Source organism: Lissotriton vulgaris, chromosome 1_1 (genome assembly GCF_964263255.1).
Source record: "Lissotriton vulgaris chromosome 1_1, aLisVul1.2, whole genome shotgun sequence".
In the NCBI taxonomy this organism is placed as follows: domain Eukaryota; kingdom Metazoa; phylum Chordata; class Amphibia; order Caudata; family Salamandridae; genus Lissotriton; species Lissotriton vulgaris.
The window spans coordinates 1,894,534,142-1,894,548,581 of NC_141685.1; the positions used below are offsets into that span (position 1 = coordinate 1,894,534,142).

The following is a 14,440-nucleotide window of genomic DNA, read 5'->3' on the forward strand; positions in this document are numbered from 1 at the left end:
GATGCAAAGTATATAAGAAAGCAGTACACCACAGGGCTGGTACAAAATGTGAAGAAGGGCTCATCAAGCAATAGCTGAGAGGGACGGACCGAAGCCAACTAATGGCTGAAAGTCGTTGACTTATGTCTCTGTGCATTAAATACAGGAGGAATTTGGCTATGCCTGGCCGAAAAAACAAAACAGAGAGAGGAAATAAGAGAGGTGGCGCCGCAGTGAGGATAAAATAACTCATCAACCAACAGAGAGCAAAGGGCTGGCACCAATCGAATACTTCCTGAGCGGCCCTATAACAGTAGGTAATGACTAAGGTTAAGGAAGCTAAGGAAGCATTGTGATTGACTGGCCAGACCTGAAGGTCAATTTCAGATGCCAATTAGAATTTTCACAAATCACAGTTAGTATAACAAACATCAAGACAATGAATTAAAATGAATTCACCATAAAACCAAGCAAAAACAATAAACATGCAATATTATTTTGATATCAAAATGTTTATATAAAAAAATATTATATCATATACATCTTCCAATAATACAATCAGATTTAAAATCTCATTCGGCTTCAAACATATTTCAATATTTGTTATAAAATATAGTTAGCATATTCCACACTTCAATAGTAAACTCACCTGTCTTTAACTATGTCACAATTTGTCATGTGCACAAACATTATCCAGAAACACCGAAAAATCTAAAAGTTAAAATAATTTGCAATTCTTCCACAGTTTGTATTGTATCCCATCATCATATCGCAAGTTGCCATTTACAACAGGTAATAAAATAGTTTAACAGAGTTTCATGGTTCAATTTCATGAATTAACATTTAAAAACACAATTTTGCTCTCATATCCCTCCACAACTGTATCAGAGTACACTCTAAAAATATTTCGACAGAACACAGTGTTAAAAACGGCATTCTTTCCTAAGAAACTATCACGAGGTCATGGAGATACAGTACAGGGATTACTTAAATATCAATTATATGAGATGTACACTGCAACACAAACGTTTAACAAGTACTTCGCTGTCCAACTTCGGACGATTACATAGCCACCTGAAGGGAAAACTACTGTCTAGTTGGTAAGTATGGTAAGAGAAGACAGTGTATGCCAGGAAGCTTCTCTAAACAGCTCTCTGATTGGTGGATGTAAGATTGCAGCATACTGGTCGACACACCTTAAGGAGCAAGTAGGAATGGGCGAATGTTATTTGTATGACTCTTGAGAGTTGGTCTTTTATATTCATCTGGAAGGATTTAATGACATTTTGACAAATACGTGCACTCTGAAGCAGCTATACATAATTTAAAAAGGGATTATTCATTTAAACTTGAGCCTGGGATGTGGTTAAAATGTGGACGCAGGTACGTCCAACAGTGTTCAAGGAGTAATTCAAATTATACTATATGTTCAAAAGTGTAACATGAAGACAGAAAAAAAGGAGTTGGAATTCGAGACATCAATCACATGAGACAGTGGGACAATGCTTGCAAATGGTGATGACATCGCAAACAAGCAGCTCCCCGTCCAATTTTCAATTCGATCAAATCATTCGACAATTGTGACAAATGTTATTTAAACATGCGCACATGTCTAGGTAAAAGCTCAAATTAAACCATCTACTCAAAGTAGTAAATATTTTCATTATTTAACTGAAGGTTTAAATGCCTCATTCATCACGGGTTAAAGATGATGTAAAGTTGTGGGATAAGACCACAATCAAAATGCCGGAAGCAAACTATGCTATTTTTATCACTAAACAGCACCTAATAAGGCAAAAAAGGATACATTCTTTTGCACTGTGATGAAACACCCAACTATACATTTTTTTAATTCTTTGTGATATGATGCTACTAGGACTTTTTAAAAATAATTTTTGCTAGGGAATGTAAACCTCTGCCTTAATTTGATTTGAATCTTTCCAGTATTGCCAGGATAGCTGAAAACTTTGCCTACATTAGCACGTATTTCCAAATCAATAGTGAAAACAAAATTCAATATAATGCACAAATAGATATATATTACTAAAATCATCCGAGTCGGTTTTATATGAAGGCTCAATGAACATAACACTTGTATGTTTTGTCACAGATTTCTGTAGGTAAAACAGGAAACACTTTCCCGATGGAACTGTCATTCCAGTGCTTTTTAAAAAAAACATCTAAAGTTCACTTAAGAGCGGCATAACATTTCTGAGATAAAATGATTGTCAACATAATGGTAGCATAAAAGGCACTTATGGATTATCAAATACAAAACACAATATAATACATTCTTTGATTGTAAACAATTCTCATCTCACGCTTTTAAAGTGAGGTTAGTGCTGAGTCCGATCACTGCTGCATTCACAGTTTAGCTGAGTGCTGAGGCTCGAGGCATGCAACCCATTGTTCACCCACCTGGACACGAGCCGCGGGGCATTAAAAGATGGAGTCTGAGTCTGGGTCTGCAGTGCCCTTTCTCCTAATTCCTCATACACCAAAACTACAGTCTAGTGTTTTCATAATTCTTTCTTCATTTGGTTACGCAGCAGCACATCAGTCAACACGTAACAGATTCTTTGAAACCCAGCACTTTGTCTGAGGGTTTCCATCTCAAACCACATTACGCGTCAGTTTCTCCCTAATTCCAGTTCTTCCTTCGTTTTCCGCCCTGTAAGATCACCCCCCGTTCGGTGTCCTATTGTAAATGTCTTCAATGCTTTTTGTGAGCTGCTTTAAAAATACGCTTGGTATTCTCCCACAGTAAGTGTGCACGGTCCGTCGCAGTTCCAGTTTTAAAGGGTCTAACAGGGTTTGGACGAGATCACTCCCAAAAGAGTACTGTCGAAAAAGGAAGAGATACATTTACTTGAACACATATAACATCAAGCAATTTGTCAGGAAAGATTATCGTAAATTCATGCACGACATAAAAAAGAAGGTATTTTCACATTCCACAATAGGAACACATGCCACTATCAACTTATTTTTTATTTTAAGTAGTTATTTATTGAAATATTTTTCCCTAGTCCACAATAATGATTTCACACAAGGGTCAATAGTAAAGTAAGATCTATGTATATATTGGCCATTCCTTTGACTATCGTACTCTTCACACATTTGTAGCAGGTCCTAAAATCCGAGGTGCACCATTGCCAGATCTATAGTCTTTACTGCCGTCTTGGGACCTTTGACTTTAAACTGCTTTAGACTATTGTGCGATTGATAGGGAATCAGGCTACTGGGGTAGATAAATGTGGAGAAGAGGGGAAAAGAAGTGCTTTGGGGGAAGGTGGGAAGGGACTGTGTGTCCCAATTTTTTTATTTGTGATTATCCTGTTTTAAAGTGATTGTGTGGGTGCTGGAAGAGTACAAGGATAAACCATTTTGCAGTTGGTGTTCCTCTACACGCGCAGTAGGTATATGTAGTTGGCTGATGGTGTATTAGGTCCCGCTAAATTGTTATTACTTGTCCTGTTTACAGTAGCTATGAAATGAGCCACAAATGGTCTGTCGCAAGACATTACAACTCTGTAGTCCATTCTATACCTGTTGTTTTCCAGTGTCAGAGGATACATATGTTGGCTCTGGATAGGGCAGTGGAAATCAATATGTTCCAGTGAGAATTAGAGCCTTCTGACCTGGTTGTGTCTTGTAGAAGTGTTAGTGTAGCTGAAGGTTGAGGGGGTGTCGTACTTGATTTTTGCAGTATTTGCCGAACGTCGTGCCAGTAGATGTTCATTTTGGGTCAAGACCATAAAAAATGTAGAAGGCCACATTTCTGTGATCTGCCTCTGCAGCAGTGGTCGTTTAGATTTAAACCTGCGATAAGTAAGTAACCTGGGCGGCGTCCAGTGCCATTCAAGCAGTATTTTAAAGTAGGTGTATTTAAGGTGTTCTTCTATTAGTTCTTTCTATAAGTGGGGTCCACACTTGCGTATGCCCACTGTTAGTACGACTGCCTGCCAATTGTCTTTAGATTCTTGCTCTACTGTGCTTGAGTATAGGAGGTGGGTTGGTATAGATGCCCAATACTACTCATTTTCTGTTTCCCAATGTCATCACATATAACTGCATCAGTGAGGGTTGTAGATCTGTGTCTATGAGATTCTGTCCTAGTTTACTCCAAAGACTGCGCATTAGTTGTCTAAACCACCAGCCCTTTGAGGGAGATATATAATTTGTTGACCTGATGTCTCCAAATACATTTATCTTTTCACTTTGTTTTATGTCACCTTTTGTTATAAGTCCACCTGCAACCCATACGTCCCAACAAACTGTTTGGCCTCCAAATAGCAAGGCGACGTTGTTCCAGTTTGCGGCAGTCACTGTTGTTGCTTGGATCCTGCTCATACACAGAACTGTGCACAGAGACCTAGGACATCAGTGAATTGTGGTGTACCAGAAACTCACCTCAGTACCTAGAAAACCCCCAACCAGCTAGCATCAGTGTCACATTAGCTCTTCGTCCTATAGTAAAGTAACCAATGATTAGACAACCTAGAACATACAACTTAGGACCATCTCAGGAATGGTGGGAAGTGAGAACACCCTTTTGTTATACTCTCATACCAGTCCACAACAGGAGTTAACGGCGTGATCTCATGTGCAGTATTTTAGCCAACATAATCAGATATGATTAAAAATAATATGGTAAGCATGGTTACAATTCCATAAAATACAAAAGGAGAAATCATATTACAACGATGGTGAAAACAGGCCCTGTAGCAACTAGTTTTAACACCCTCCCTATATAGGAACTATGTATTATAAACTAAAGAAGGTCTCTTAGGCTTGGTTTAGGGGACCCCATTACCTTTCCGCTCAGTAAGAGTAAATTACATCTGGCTCAGCATAATCTCTCTGCATCCCTGGAAACGGAAATCTTCCAAGTGTGTGAAATCATGGCAAGTGTGGAATAATAAAGGCACCAGAATCTTACTTGGCTCACAGCTGCCAAAATGTTGTGTCTAGAATGCGCTACACGGACATGTTGAAAAACAGCTAACATGTTTTGATAACCTTGACTACTCAGCACTCACTGTTCAGACTAGGGGCACGATGTAAGTCTAGAGATGTCGAAAACAAACATTTCCTCATGTGTAGACCTTCGTGAAGGCTAACATACAAAAACAGCTATGCAGTGCCATGTGCAAAAGCAGCAAAAGGTAAAATGGCGTTTAAACTTCTAATAAGCCATGCTAACGTAACATGCACGCAAAAGCAGGCCTTAAACCATACTACACTGTATAAATATCTGTGTCCACTGACTGCTTAATATTCTGTATTCCAAGCATTCAACAGGACTTCTGTGGTTGGTGGCAGTGAGGGTATAATATTTTGCTGTGGTAGATGCAGTCAATATTGGGTATGTGACGCAAGTGTGCTCTTTTAATGTCTACTCACATTGGAGGATCTTTCAGGTCCTTCAAAAGACAAGGGAGTTGGGATAGTAGGGGGTATAATGTGGTATATTCCGATACCAGGCAATCGCAGGCCCTTTTGAGTTTGTGGCTGCATTGAATTTTGATAGGTAGAGGCAGGAATTTCTTTCTGGCCACACAAAGTTCCATATTATGATGGTAATGCTGTTCAGAGTTTTGACAGCTGTTGGCATACGTAGCATTCCGAGTATGTAGTTGTATAGAGCTGCAACCATCATCTTCAAAATTAAGCCCTTCCCTTAGTGACAGTTGTGTGATATACCCACTGACAGACTATTGAAAGAACAAGGGAACCCACTTGGTAGGTAAGGACCAAGGGTATCAGTATCAACAAGCAACAACGGTCCTTACAGAGGGAATTACGGTGTCAAATAATTATAGGCCACAATATGCACTATAATGAAAAGAGAAGTCCAGCCGGACCTCAAATTTAATCGATAAGAAGATCAAAATTATGTCAAACAAACATAAATACAGTGGGACACAATCCTGTACCCAACAAGGCTAGACAAACAATAAACAATGTACAAGGGTAAGGAGTTTCTCAGGCAATTAACATATTGTGAGCAGTTTCGATCCTATCTGCTGGGGGTCGCGTAACTAGTTAGCATGGAGGAGTCTTGTTCGTTATCGGAATTAACCAGACAAATCGCTCCACCAACTAAGTTACGCGACCCCCAGCAGATAGGATCGAAACGCCGTCGACAGTATATGTAGTTTAAACATGAGTTCACTATTATGTGGCATCATTTTGTGCTTTTTCTACATGAGTCAAGCTAAATCAATTTTCCCAATTCTGTAGCTGCTCACAATATGTTAATTGCCTGAGAAACTCCTTACCCTTGTACATTGTTTATTGTTTGTCTAGCCTTGTTGGATACAGGATTGTGTCCCACTGTATTTATGTTAGTTTGACATAATTTTCATCTTCTTATCGATTAAATTTGTGGTCCGGCTGGACTTCTCTTTTCATTATAGTGCATATTGTGGCTATAATTATTTGACACCGTAATTCCCTCTGTAAGGACCGTTGTTGCTTGTTGATACCCACTGACAGTCACTCTCTGTTTTATCAATCAAAGGTGGCAGTCCGTCTCTTACCATGTGTTCTAATTGCCTATTTCCCCTAAAGTCAAGGTATTTAAGACACGTTTTCCAACCAAAGCTTCTTCAATACGTCTGGCTACTCTCGCCGATGCGAGTAGTATTTTGCTCTAGTCCCAAATACTTTGGTATCTAGAGAAAGAGTTAATTGCATCATGTAGAAAAATACTCAATGAAAATCTAATCTGAACTGTTTGTGCGCTCATAAAAGGGGATTCTTCTAAATCGCGAACACTGTTGAGGTGAACATGTGACTGTGTCCCAGCCCTCCTGGTGAGTTCATATGGGTTTTTGCTAACAAGACTGCTGGATTCATCTGAGAACATGTTACTTAGATTTCTGTATGTGTTTCATAGGGTGCGAGAAGGAAACAACAGATTATTTAATATGAAAAGACAATGAAAAACAAGGTCTATAGTCATTCACTACAGGTACACGAACAGAGCACATAAAGCATTTGGGTTCTTACACAAGGCAGCTCTGGCACTAATAGTTGTAATTTGTTAAATTATACTGCAGTGTTCCACTTGCCGGACTGGTACGAAACACGTTTCCCACTGTACCATATAGAATGACATTCCGACAACACAGAAGTGCAAGCACTCAATCTGTGGTTCACACATGTTTTTTTTGTAAAGATGGCTAAATCCAATAGAGCAAATGTGCTAAAGAGCACACATTAATTACTACAGTGCAAAGGTCAAATTCCAGGTTATTACCATAACAGAAGAAACTGAGATGAGAAGAGAACAGTCTACTGCCTCTCAGACAGCATGTTACAATTACTTTACAGTTACTTTATTAGTCAGGAGGTCTCTTCAATGTCTCTTCAATGTAATTTTACCTTATTGCACAAATGAGGCCCTCGCTTCCTGGTATTGATTAAATACCTTTCTTAAAACGAATACTCATGAAAAAAGGCTCATAGGTGGGGCAGTTGAAGGCCCTCAGGCAGACAGAATGCCTGCAGTAGAGCTTAAGACTGGTGGAGGTATGCAGTAATAGGGTAGAATTGTTGTGGGGTTCAGCAGGGCCCGTCCACAAAAGCTTCCATTATGCGAATAGACATTTAAATTAACATATTTTTAGACGGCAATTTTTGACATACTTTGCACATACATAATAACCTTCTCAGAGAGTGTTCTGCTTGCAAACACATTTCTTTGTAAGCATATTACAACATGTGTACACTCTGTTCAAGGCTACAAGGCTACAAGAGCACTGAGGATACAGCCCCTGCATGTTGTTGTCCGTTTGGAGGCAGCTTTGAATCGGAAAGATAAACACACACATAACCACAGCACCTCTGACACAGTGCAAGTGACATGCGGTTATTATTATATAAACTGCCTCTGAGGTAAGTTCCTCAGAGGAGAACTTCAATGGATTATCCTGGAACGTTCGCCTATGACTGAGATCTAGCCCTCCTGACTCCAATATATATCCTGCATAGGAGGGTGGCATGTTTTACACCAGACTTGCTTCCTGATACCTCACACACAGGACTTGGGGAGTTAGGTTGCTCTAAGCAATCTGGCAGAACACAGATAACGAAAGGGTAAATCTGTTTCCACAATTTCCTTGCGGGATAGGAGTGGTCATGTTCTACGGTTGCAGACACCACTTGGGAGAGGATGGGTTGGGTTTTTGGACACCTAATCAGTCTTGTGAGAATAAGTCTCAGAGTGTGATGATCCGCATACATTTTGAAAATGAGGAACAGAGGCTGAGTTGCCCATGGTTCATAAATGCCTCCTACATCATACATATGTGCAGCTAAGGACGAATCAGACCTTTTCAGTTCACGATATTCCATGTCCAGAGAAACTCCTGGATTCATCCGGGAGCATGTTAGGGAACAGGGACCTCACTGACCCAGGGAGAGTTGCTTATTATGGCGACCTTGAAGGAAATTCAACACACTTCAAAAATAATCAAGGAGAAGGTGTATGGTGGAATAACTGCTGGAACTTGTATGGTTGACTGAGTATAATATTGAGAATCTCAATCACTGCGCTGTAGTGCTTGAGTTATTAATCATGATGGTAAAGTTCAAGAGTGAGAAATTTGAGACGTGCACATTCCTCATTGGCACAAGATAGAGCCTCTGGGAAACAAGGCGATCGGACAGTCAGGATTTTGGTTCTATCCACTTCAATAGTAAAGGCTTCTACATTTAAGGGCACATGAATCAACCTAAATACCAGTTGTAAACGGGCTGATTCGCAGAATCGGCCCCTTTGCGACCGGTATTTAGGCAATTGAGATGCATCAACCCAAAACCCATTTACAATATACATAATCGCAAATTTTGTGATTACCTAAATTGCGAATGTTTTCAGGGAATCGCAAATTGTGGTTCCCTATTTGGGACGTCGCATTTAAGAAAGGCTAATTACCATTAACTGCAAGTTGATGGTAATATGCAAAAACTTTGAAAGATGCACAAAAGTGCATTTTTCAAAGTACCATATGCGCCCAGCGCACACATATGCCCCTAGGGCATATGTGTGTGCCCCATGTGCACACATGCCAAATTTGGGGGTGCAGGAGGGTGGCCTTTAAGGCTTCCTAGCACCCTTTAATTTGCATTCGCAATTTGCAAGTACCTACTTGATAATCGCAAATTGCGAATGACTTCCCATTCATTCCTGTGAGCCTCTAGGCTCATAGGAATGAATGGGAAGGCATTCCTTAATAGCGAGTTACAATTTGTGAGTCGCTAATAAGGAATATGTAGGAATCGAAAAAAAATGTGCGATTCCTACATGCATAAGTAAAGTAATTGCGATGCCTAAATAGCGATTTCTTAAAAATCGCTGTTTAGGAATCCCAATTCTTTACTTTGATGCATGTGGCTCATAGTGCTGTTTCATGACACAGAGTAGCCAAACATCATAGTGACAAAGGCAAAGTCTGTACTCACCAGGGAACCACTAAATAGAGCATTTGATTTACAGGCCCTGAGCACATTTAGTGCACTTTACTAGGGACTTACCAGTAAATCAAATATGCCAATCCTGGATAACCAATCACCAATACAATTTAGACAGAGAGCATATGCACTTTAGGACTGTTCAACAGTGGTAAAGTGCCCAGAGTCCTAAAACCAACAAAAATATGGTCCGAAAAATAGGAGGCAAAAAGAAATAAGTTTGGGGATAAACCTGCAAAAAGGGCCAGGTCCAACAGCATGTAAATCTACCTACTCCACTATGCACCCTTACAAGTATATGTGTAGTCATCTATTTCATTTAGGCCTCACCTACAGGTAAATGCTTATGGTCAGTGGGTAGGCATATATAGGACACCTTGGGATAATACTGAGCATCTTTTAAAATACATAACATTTAAAAAACAAATAATTTGAGTCAGGGACACAGAGTAACTAGATATATGATTAAAAACATTAGAGGGCGGCAATAATTAAGATTGAAAACAAAACACTAATTATACGGTTTTAATAGAATATTTAACATGTTTTTGTCAGCTATGGTATTTTTCTTTCGTATGTGCAGTAAATGAGTTCTGATTTACTGGCAAGTGGACTCTTGCAAACTGAGGCCGTGTGATGGGACTACATTAAGATGAGTGAAGAAAAAACAGGATCCTAAAATATAAGTGTATTGAAATCTCAAGTGCAATGCTGTTTTATTCATATGTAGAGTTACATGGTTGTTTGTGTGACTTACATTACATTAGGCGATATTTCAAAGGAAAATATTTGAACATCTTAATTTTCCCACAAGATCTAGTTGTCATAAGATTTCTCCCTAAACAATGTTAACATTCAAACATGAATATCGAATGGTCAGTGAACATTGCAACTGATTGACGTTCGAAAAATAGATTTTTAATTAACTATTCTAAGAATGTCAAAATCCGGTCAAAGAGTAAACTGTTTATTTCATAGGCAACACCTTATTGGGGAGAATTGCCTTAACTCCATGGCTGCTAAGGCAATTCCCCTCCTGTGCTGGGATTTGCTCTTTTATATTGTTTTATGACGAGCTGGGCTCGTCATCAGTGTATGAGAAGGCTACACCATGACGAGCCCAGCTCGTCATGAGTGTCGAAGGGGTTAGAAATAAAACTACAGGAATACTGGGATGAACTTTTTTATAATACCACCGCCAAATGTCACTGCGAAATAATAGTGGTTCATCACAATATTGTTTTAATGTTCACATATTAGAGATGAATTAAACATACTTAAAGAAATGTAACAACAACGTAAAAAAACTCTACTATTCATAGGGATGAAAAAGCCTCACCTTGTTTATAGCTTCGTATACAGCTCTAAAGGCTGGCTGCTTGTCATCATGGTAGACACCCCTGTTCCCATGTAGGATGAAGATTCCTTCTTCCTCTGATTCACGGCAGTTGCTTCCATAAATACAATGATCAGGGCGATAATTCCATTGGCAAGGGAAAACATAGAGGCTTTCTGTTGAAAAAAGAAGAACTAAGTTTCGGAACAAAAGTCTCTAAAAACCTGAATGTACCACAAGGTGGCTTTTTGGCACATGCAGTTGAAATATTTTGAACTTGCCCACTCTAATAAGTAGCATTTGGACTAGAATCAAAAGATGGAGTTTCCCAAACTACTAAGAGCAAAAAAAGAATATTAGTCCTTTGTGATACTATTCAAATACATAAAGTGAAGTCACTCTGCATGTTGCTTTACATTTTGTTAATTACGGGTTGGTGTAAAAAGCACATTAATCCGCCACAAAGGGCCTGGTGAGCCTTGCATTGATTCGTCTAGGTCTTCTGGCGTAGACTACGTAAGCTACAGACCAAGTCTTGATTCTGTTATTGAAGGTCCTTTTGTCTAGAACCATTGGGAGCATGCCCCATCAATTCACACTGCAACTGCCCAGTTCCGTCTGGGATGTGCAGTTTTGTTAGTGTTAGAGGGGCATAGTGCTATGCCATTTTGCTGGTCTTAAAACAGTGTGATTTACGTGCAACTAAAATGCATTGCTGTGTTTGTTGCCTTGTATGGCAATTCACTGCCATCAGCACTGTGGCCTTCATCACTGACCGGTATTTCAGGCCTGTGTAAGAGCTGACCTAAGGCCCATGGTCTCAAACCTCTGGTGTGTAATCTTTGTTTTTACATCATTTCAAATAAACTACCACAATGTATTGCTTATGTTTTATTATTGGCATCAATGTTCATGATTGTTTTCCCATTTTCTATGTAAACGCAGGTAAAAGGATTTTAGTGATGCTTACTATTGCAATATTTACTATCCGGTACATGAGACAAATGTTACAGGTCAATACAAGCTACACAAGTCTATTCTCACGACATCTCACACTACTGTTCTCACTTAAGTTATGATCATCAGAACACTTTCTCATGCATCCTTGTAAGGACCAATACAAATAGGGCTCATTGCTTTGTATAAGGGCAGAGAGGACTGATCTAACCAGGTGCCAGCATCTTCAAGACACCTTCCCCAGACACAGCTAGTGCAATTCATAGGCTGCGTGCGCTCAGGCTATATTCAGGCTTGGTGTATTCTGTGCCTCATCTAAAATACTGTTTTCCGGCAATTAAGACTGAGGGCCTGATTTAGATCTTGGCAAACAGGTTACTCCGTCACAATGGTGACGGATATCCAGTGTACTGAATATAAATCTCATAGGATATAATGAGATTTATATTTCAGTGGATGGGATCTCCGTCACCACTGTGATGGAGTGACCCATCCGCCAAGATCTAAATAAGTAATATAAGAGTCAAGGTTAATCAGTCCCTATCTAAGACCACGCCAGTCACACTATGGGCCCCGCAGGGTTCCTCCCTCCCACCCCCTCTCTTTAACCTGCGCATGGAGCCCCTAACAAAAATTCTGAGCTCATCCAACATCACCTATCACATGTACACTGATGACACTCAATTATACCTGAAAGTTTCCTCCCCTGAAGACATCGGATCCCTCAATTCAACTCTACAAAAAACCCCAACACTCAACACCATCAAAACAGAATTCCTACTAATGGCTCCATCCTAACGGTCACCCATCATTAAGGAATGGCTGAAACAACGAACAGCCATCAACTGCCTGCCCCAAGTTGTCGATTCAGCGAGGACATTGGGAATAACTTAACATGCAGAAGCACATCAGAGCAATCACTAAAGGAGCAAATCACCAAAGGAGCAAATCTCCAAATGAACATCTTGAGGAAATTAAAACCCTTCCTCCCCCCAATGACTTCAAATCGGCAGTGGAAGCCCTAGTAATTCCTAGGTTAGACTATGGAAGTGCAATACTCTGCGGCCTGTCCAGACTCAAAACGGCGACTCTAAGGGACTCCCTTAACTCTGTGCAAGAATCATCATGGCATCAAACAGAAACAGCCACATCTCCCCTGACTTTATATCCCTCAACTGGCTCCCTTATTCAGCAAGAATTCAATAAAAAAATCTATGACCTATAAAGCCCTACATTTTAATACCCTGAGATACCTTGTTCAGAAGTTGGAACTTTCTAGTGGCCACAGATCCTCCTGAAGCTCCAGCACCTTACTGCTGAAACCACAGAGATTCTCTAAAAATAAAAACCACAACCAAGCTTTATTAGGGATCGGCCCCAGAATTTGGAACTCCCTGCCCCCTGAAACCAGCCTGAATCCCTCAACTGTTTCTTTCAAGAAAGAAGTTAAAGTATTACTCGTGAACAAATTTATGCCCTAGATCGTACGATCTCTTCTCCGCATACCTCTCTTGGCTCGTCAATGACTCTCCTGACTACTGCTCGCTGTTATTGGTTTGGTTATTATTTATTGTATGGCTATTGTTTTATTGTTTTTGTTCTATTGTATCAATTTGTATTTATATTTTGTGGTGATCTCTTTCATATCTTGGTATTATTATTGGTTTCCATAAGTCTTTGCTCTCAGAACAGATGTAAAGTGCTATGATACCTGCATGGGTCATGTTTGCGCTAAATTAAAACGTTTTAAATAAAAATAAATAAGATTACAGAGACTAATATAATGATTGCCTTCTTTCTTCTTTATTCTACATACGTCCTTTCTGTTTGCTATTGTCGATATATTTGTGATTTTTATTCCCACATCACTACATGCATTCTGTATTAGGTTACAGTATGATATAAGCCTTTACTATTTGTATGTAAAGGTCTTGTGTTTGTGCAAGGCTGAGGGAAGGTCGCTAACGTGATCAGACTTTTGCAGGAGTGATTGGCTGTCACAAGTGGACCTTCTTCAGGTTAAATATGAAGGAGAGGTCATGGAAACCCGTCCATTTTCTCTGTTCCGCACGGTTGATATGTATACCTCTGCAGTCTGGGGTATGCAACCTTTACAATGCAACTTTTACCACGCAGTGCTGTTACAACGCATGTATTACAACGAAAACCATTACAACGCATTACACTGGGGGGCGCTCTAGGATAAGGAATAGTTTTAATTTACTATCCAACACCTTCCCTAGTGCCCACGGGGACTGGAGTTGGATTAGTAAATTAAACTATTCGCTATCCAGCACCCCCAAGTGTAATGCGTTGTAAAGGTTTTCGTTGTAATACTTGCGTTGTAACAGCATGCGTGGTAAAAGCATGCGTTGTAACGTCATACATCCCAGTCTGGAGTCCAAGAGAAATCTACCTGGTACCACCAAACTCATCGACGGGTATTAGTAACAAAGGCTTGATTTAGTACAGTGATCCAATGGATAACAAGAATAGAACACATGGAATTTCTACGGCACAAAAATCATGTATTCCCATTTCTAAGCAGGGGTTAATTTTGATCCAGCCTATCTCAAACTTCCAACGGCAGGCAATCTCAAGCGACAGTGTGACTTTTTGAGATCTTGCGTCACAACCGAACTAGAAAGGTTGTAACTTGAAAGTGTCACTGGGTTATGGCCTTGA

General features: G+C 39.8%; 1 protein-coding gene across 2 annotated transcripts in view; it reads right to left on the minus strand.

The window, feature by feature from the left end:
- Positions 1–475: 475 nt before the first annotated feature.
- Positions 476–14,440, minus strand: part of GXYLT1 (glucoside xylosyltransferase 1) — an 89,017-nt gene continuing 75,052 nt past the window's right edge. For both annotated transcript variants that reach the window (XM_086919480.1, XM_086919476.1), the window contains 2 exons: positions 10,802–10,974; positions 476–2,820 (listed from right to left, as the gene is read on the minus strand). In XM_086919480.1, the coding sequence (XP_086775606.1) occupies positions 2,659–2,820; positions 10,802–10,974 (335 nt within the window). In that variant the 3' untranslated portion in view covers positions 476–2,658. The remainder of the gene's footprint in view (positions 2,821–10,801; positions 10,975–14,440) is intronic.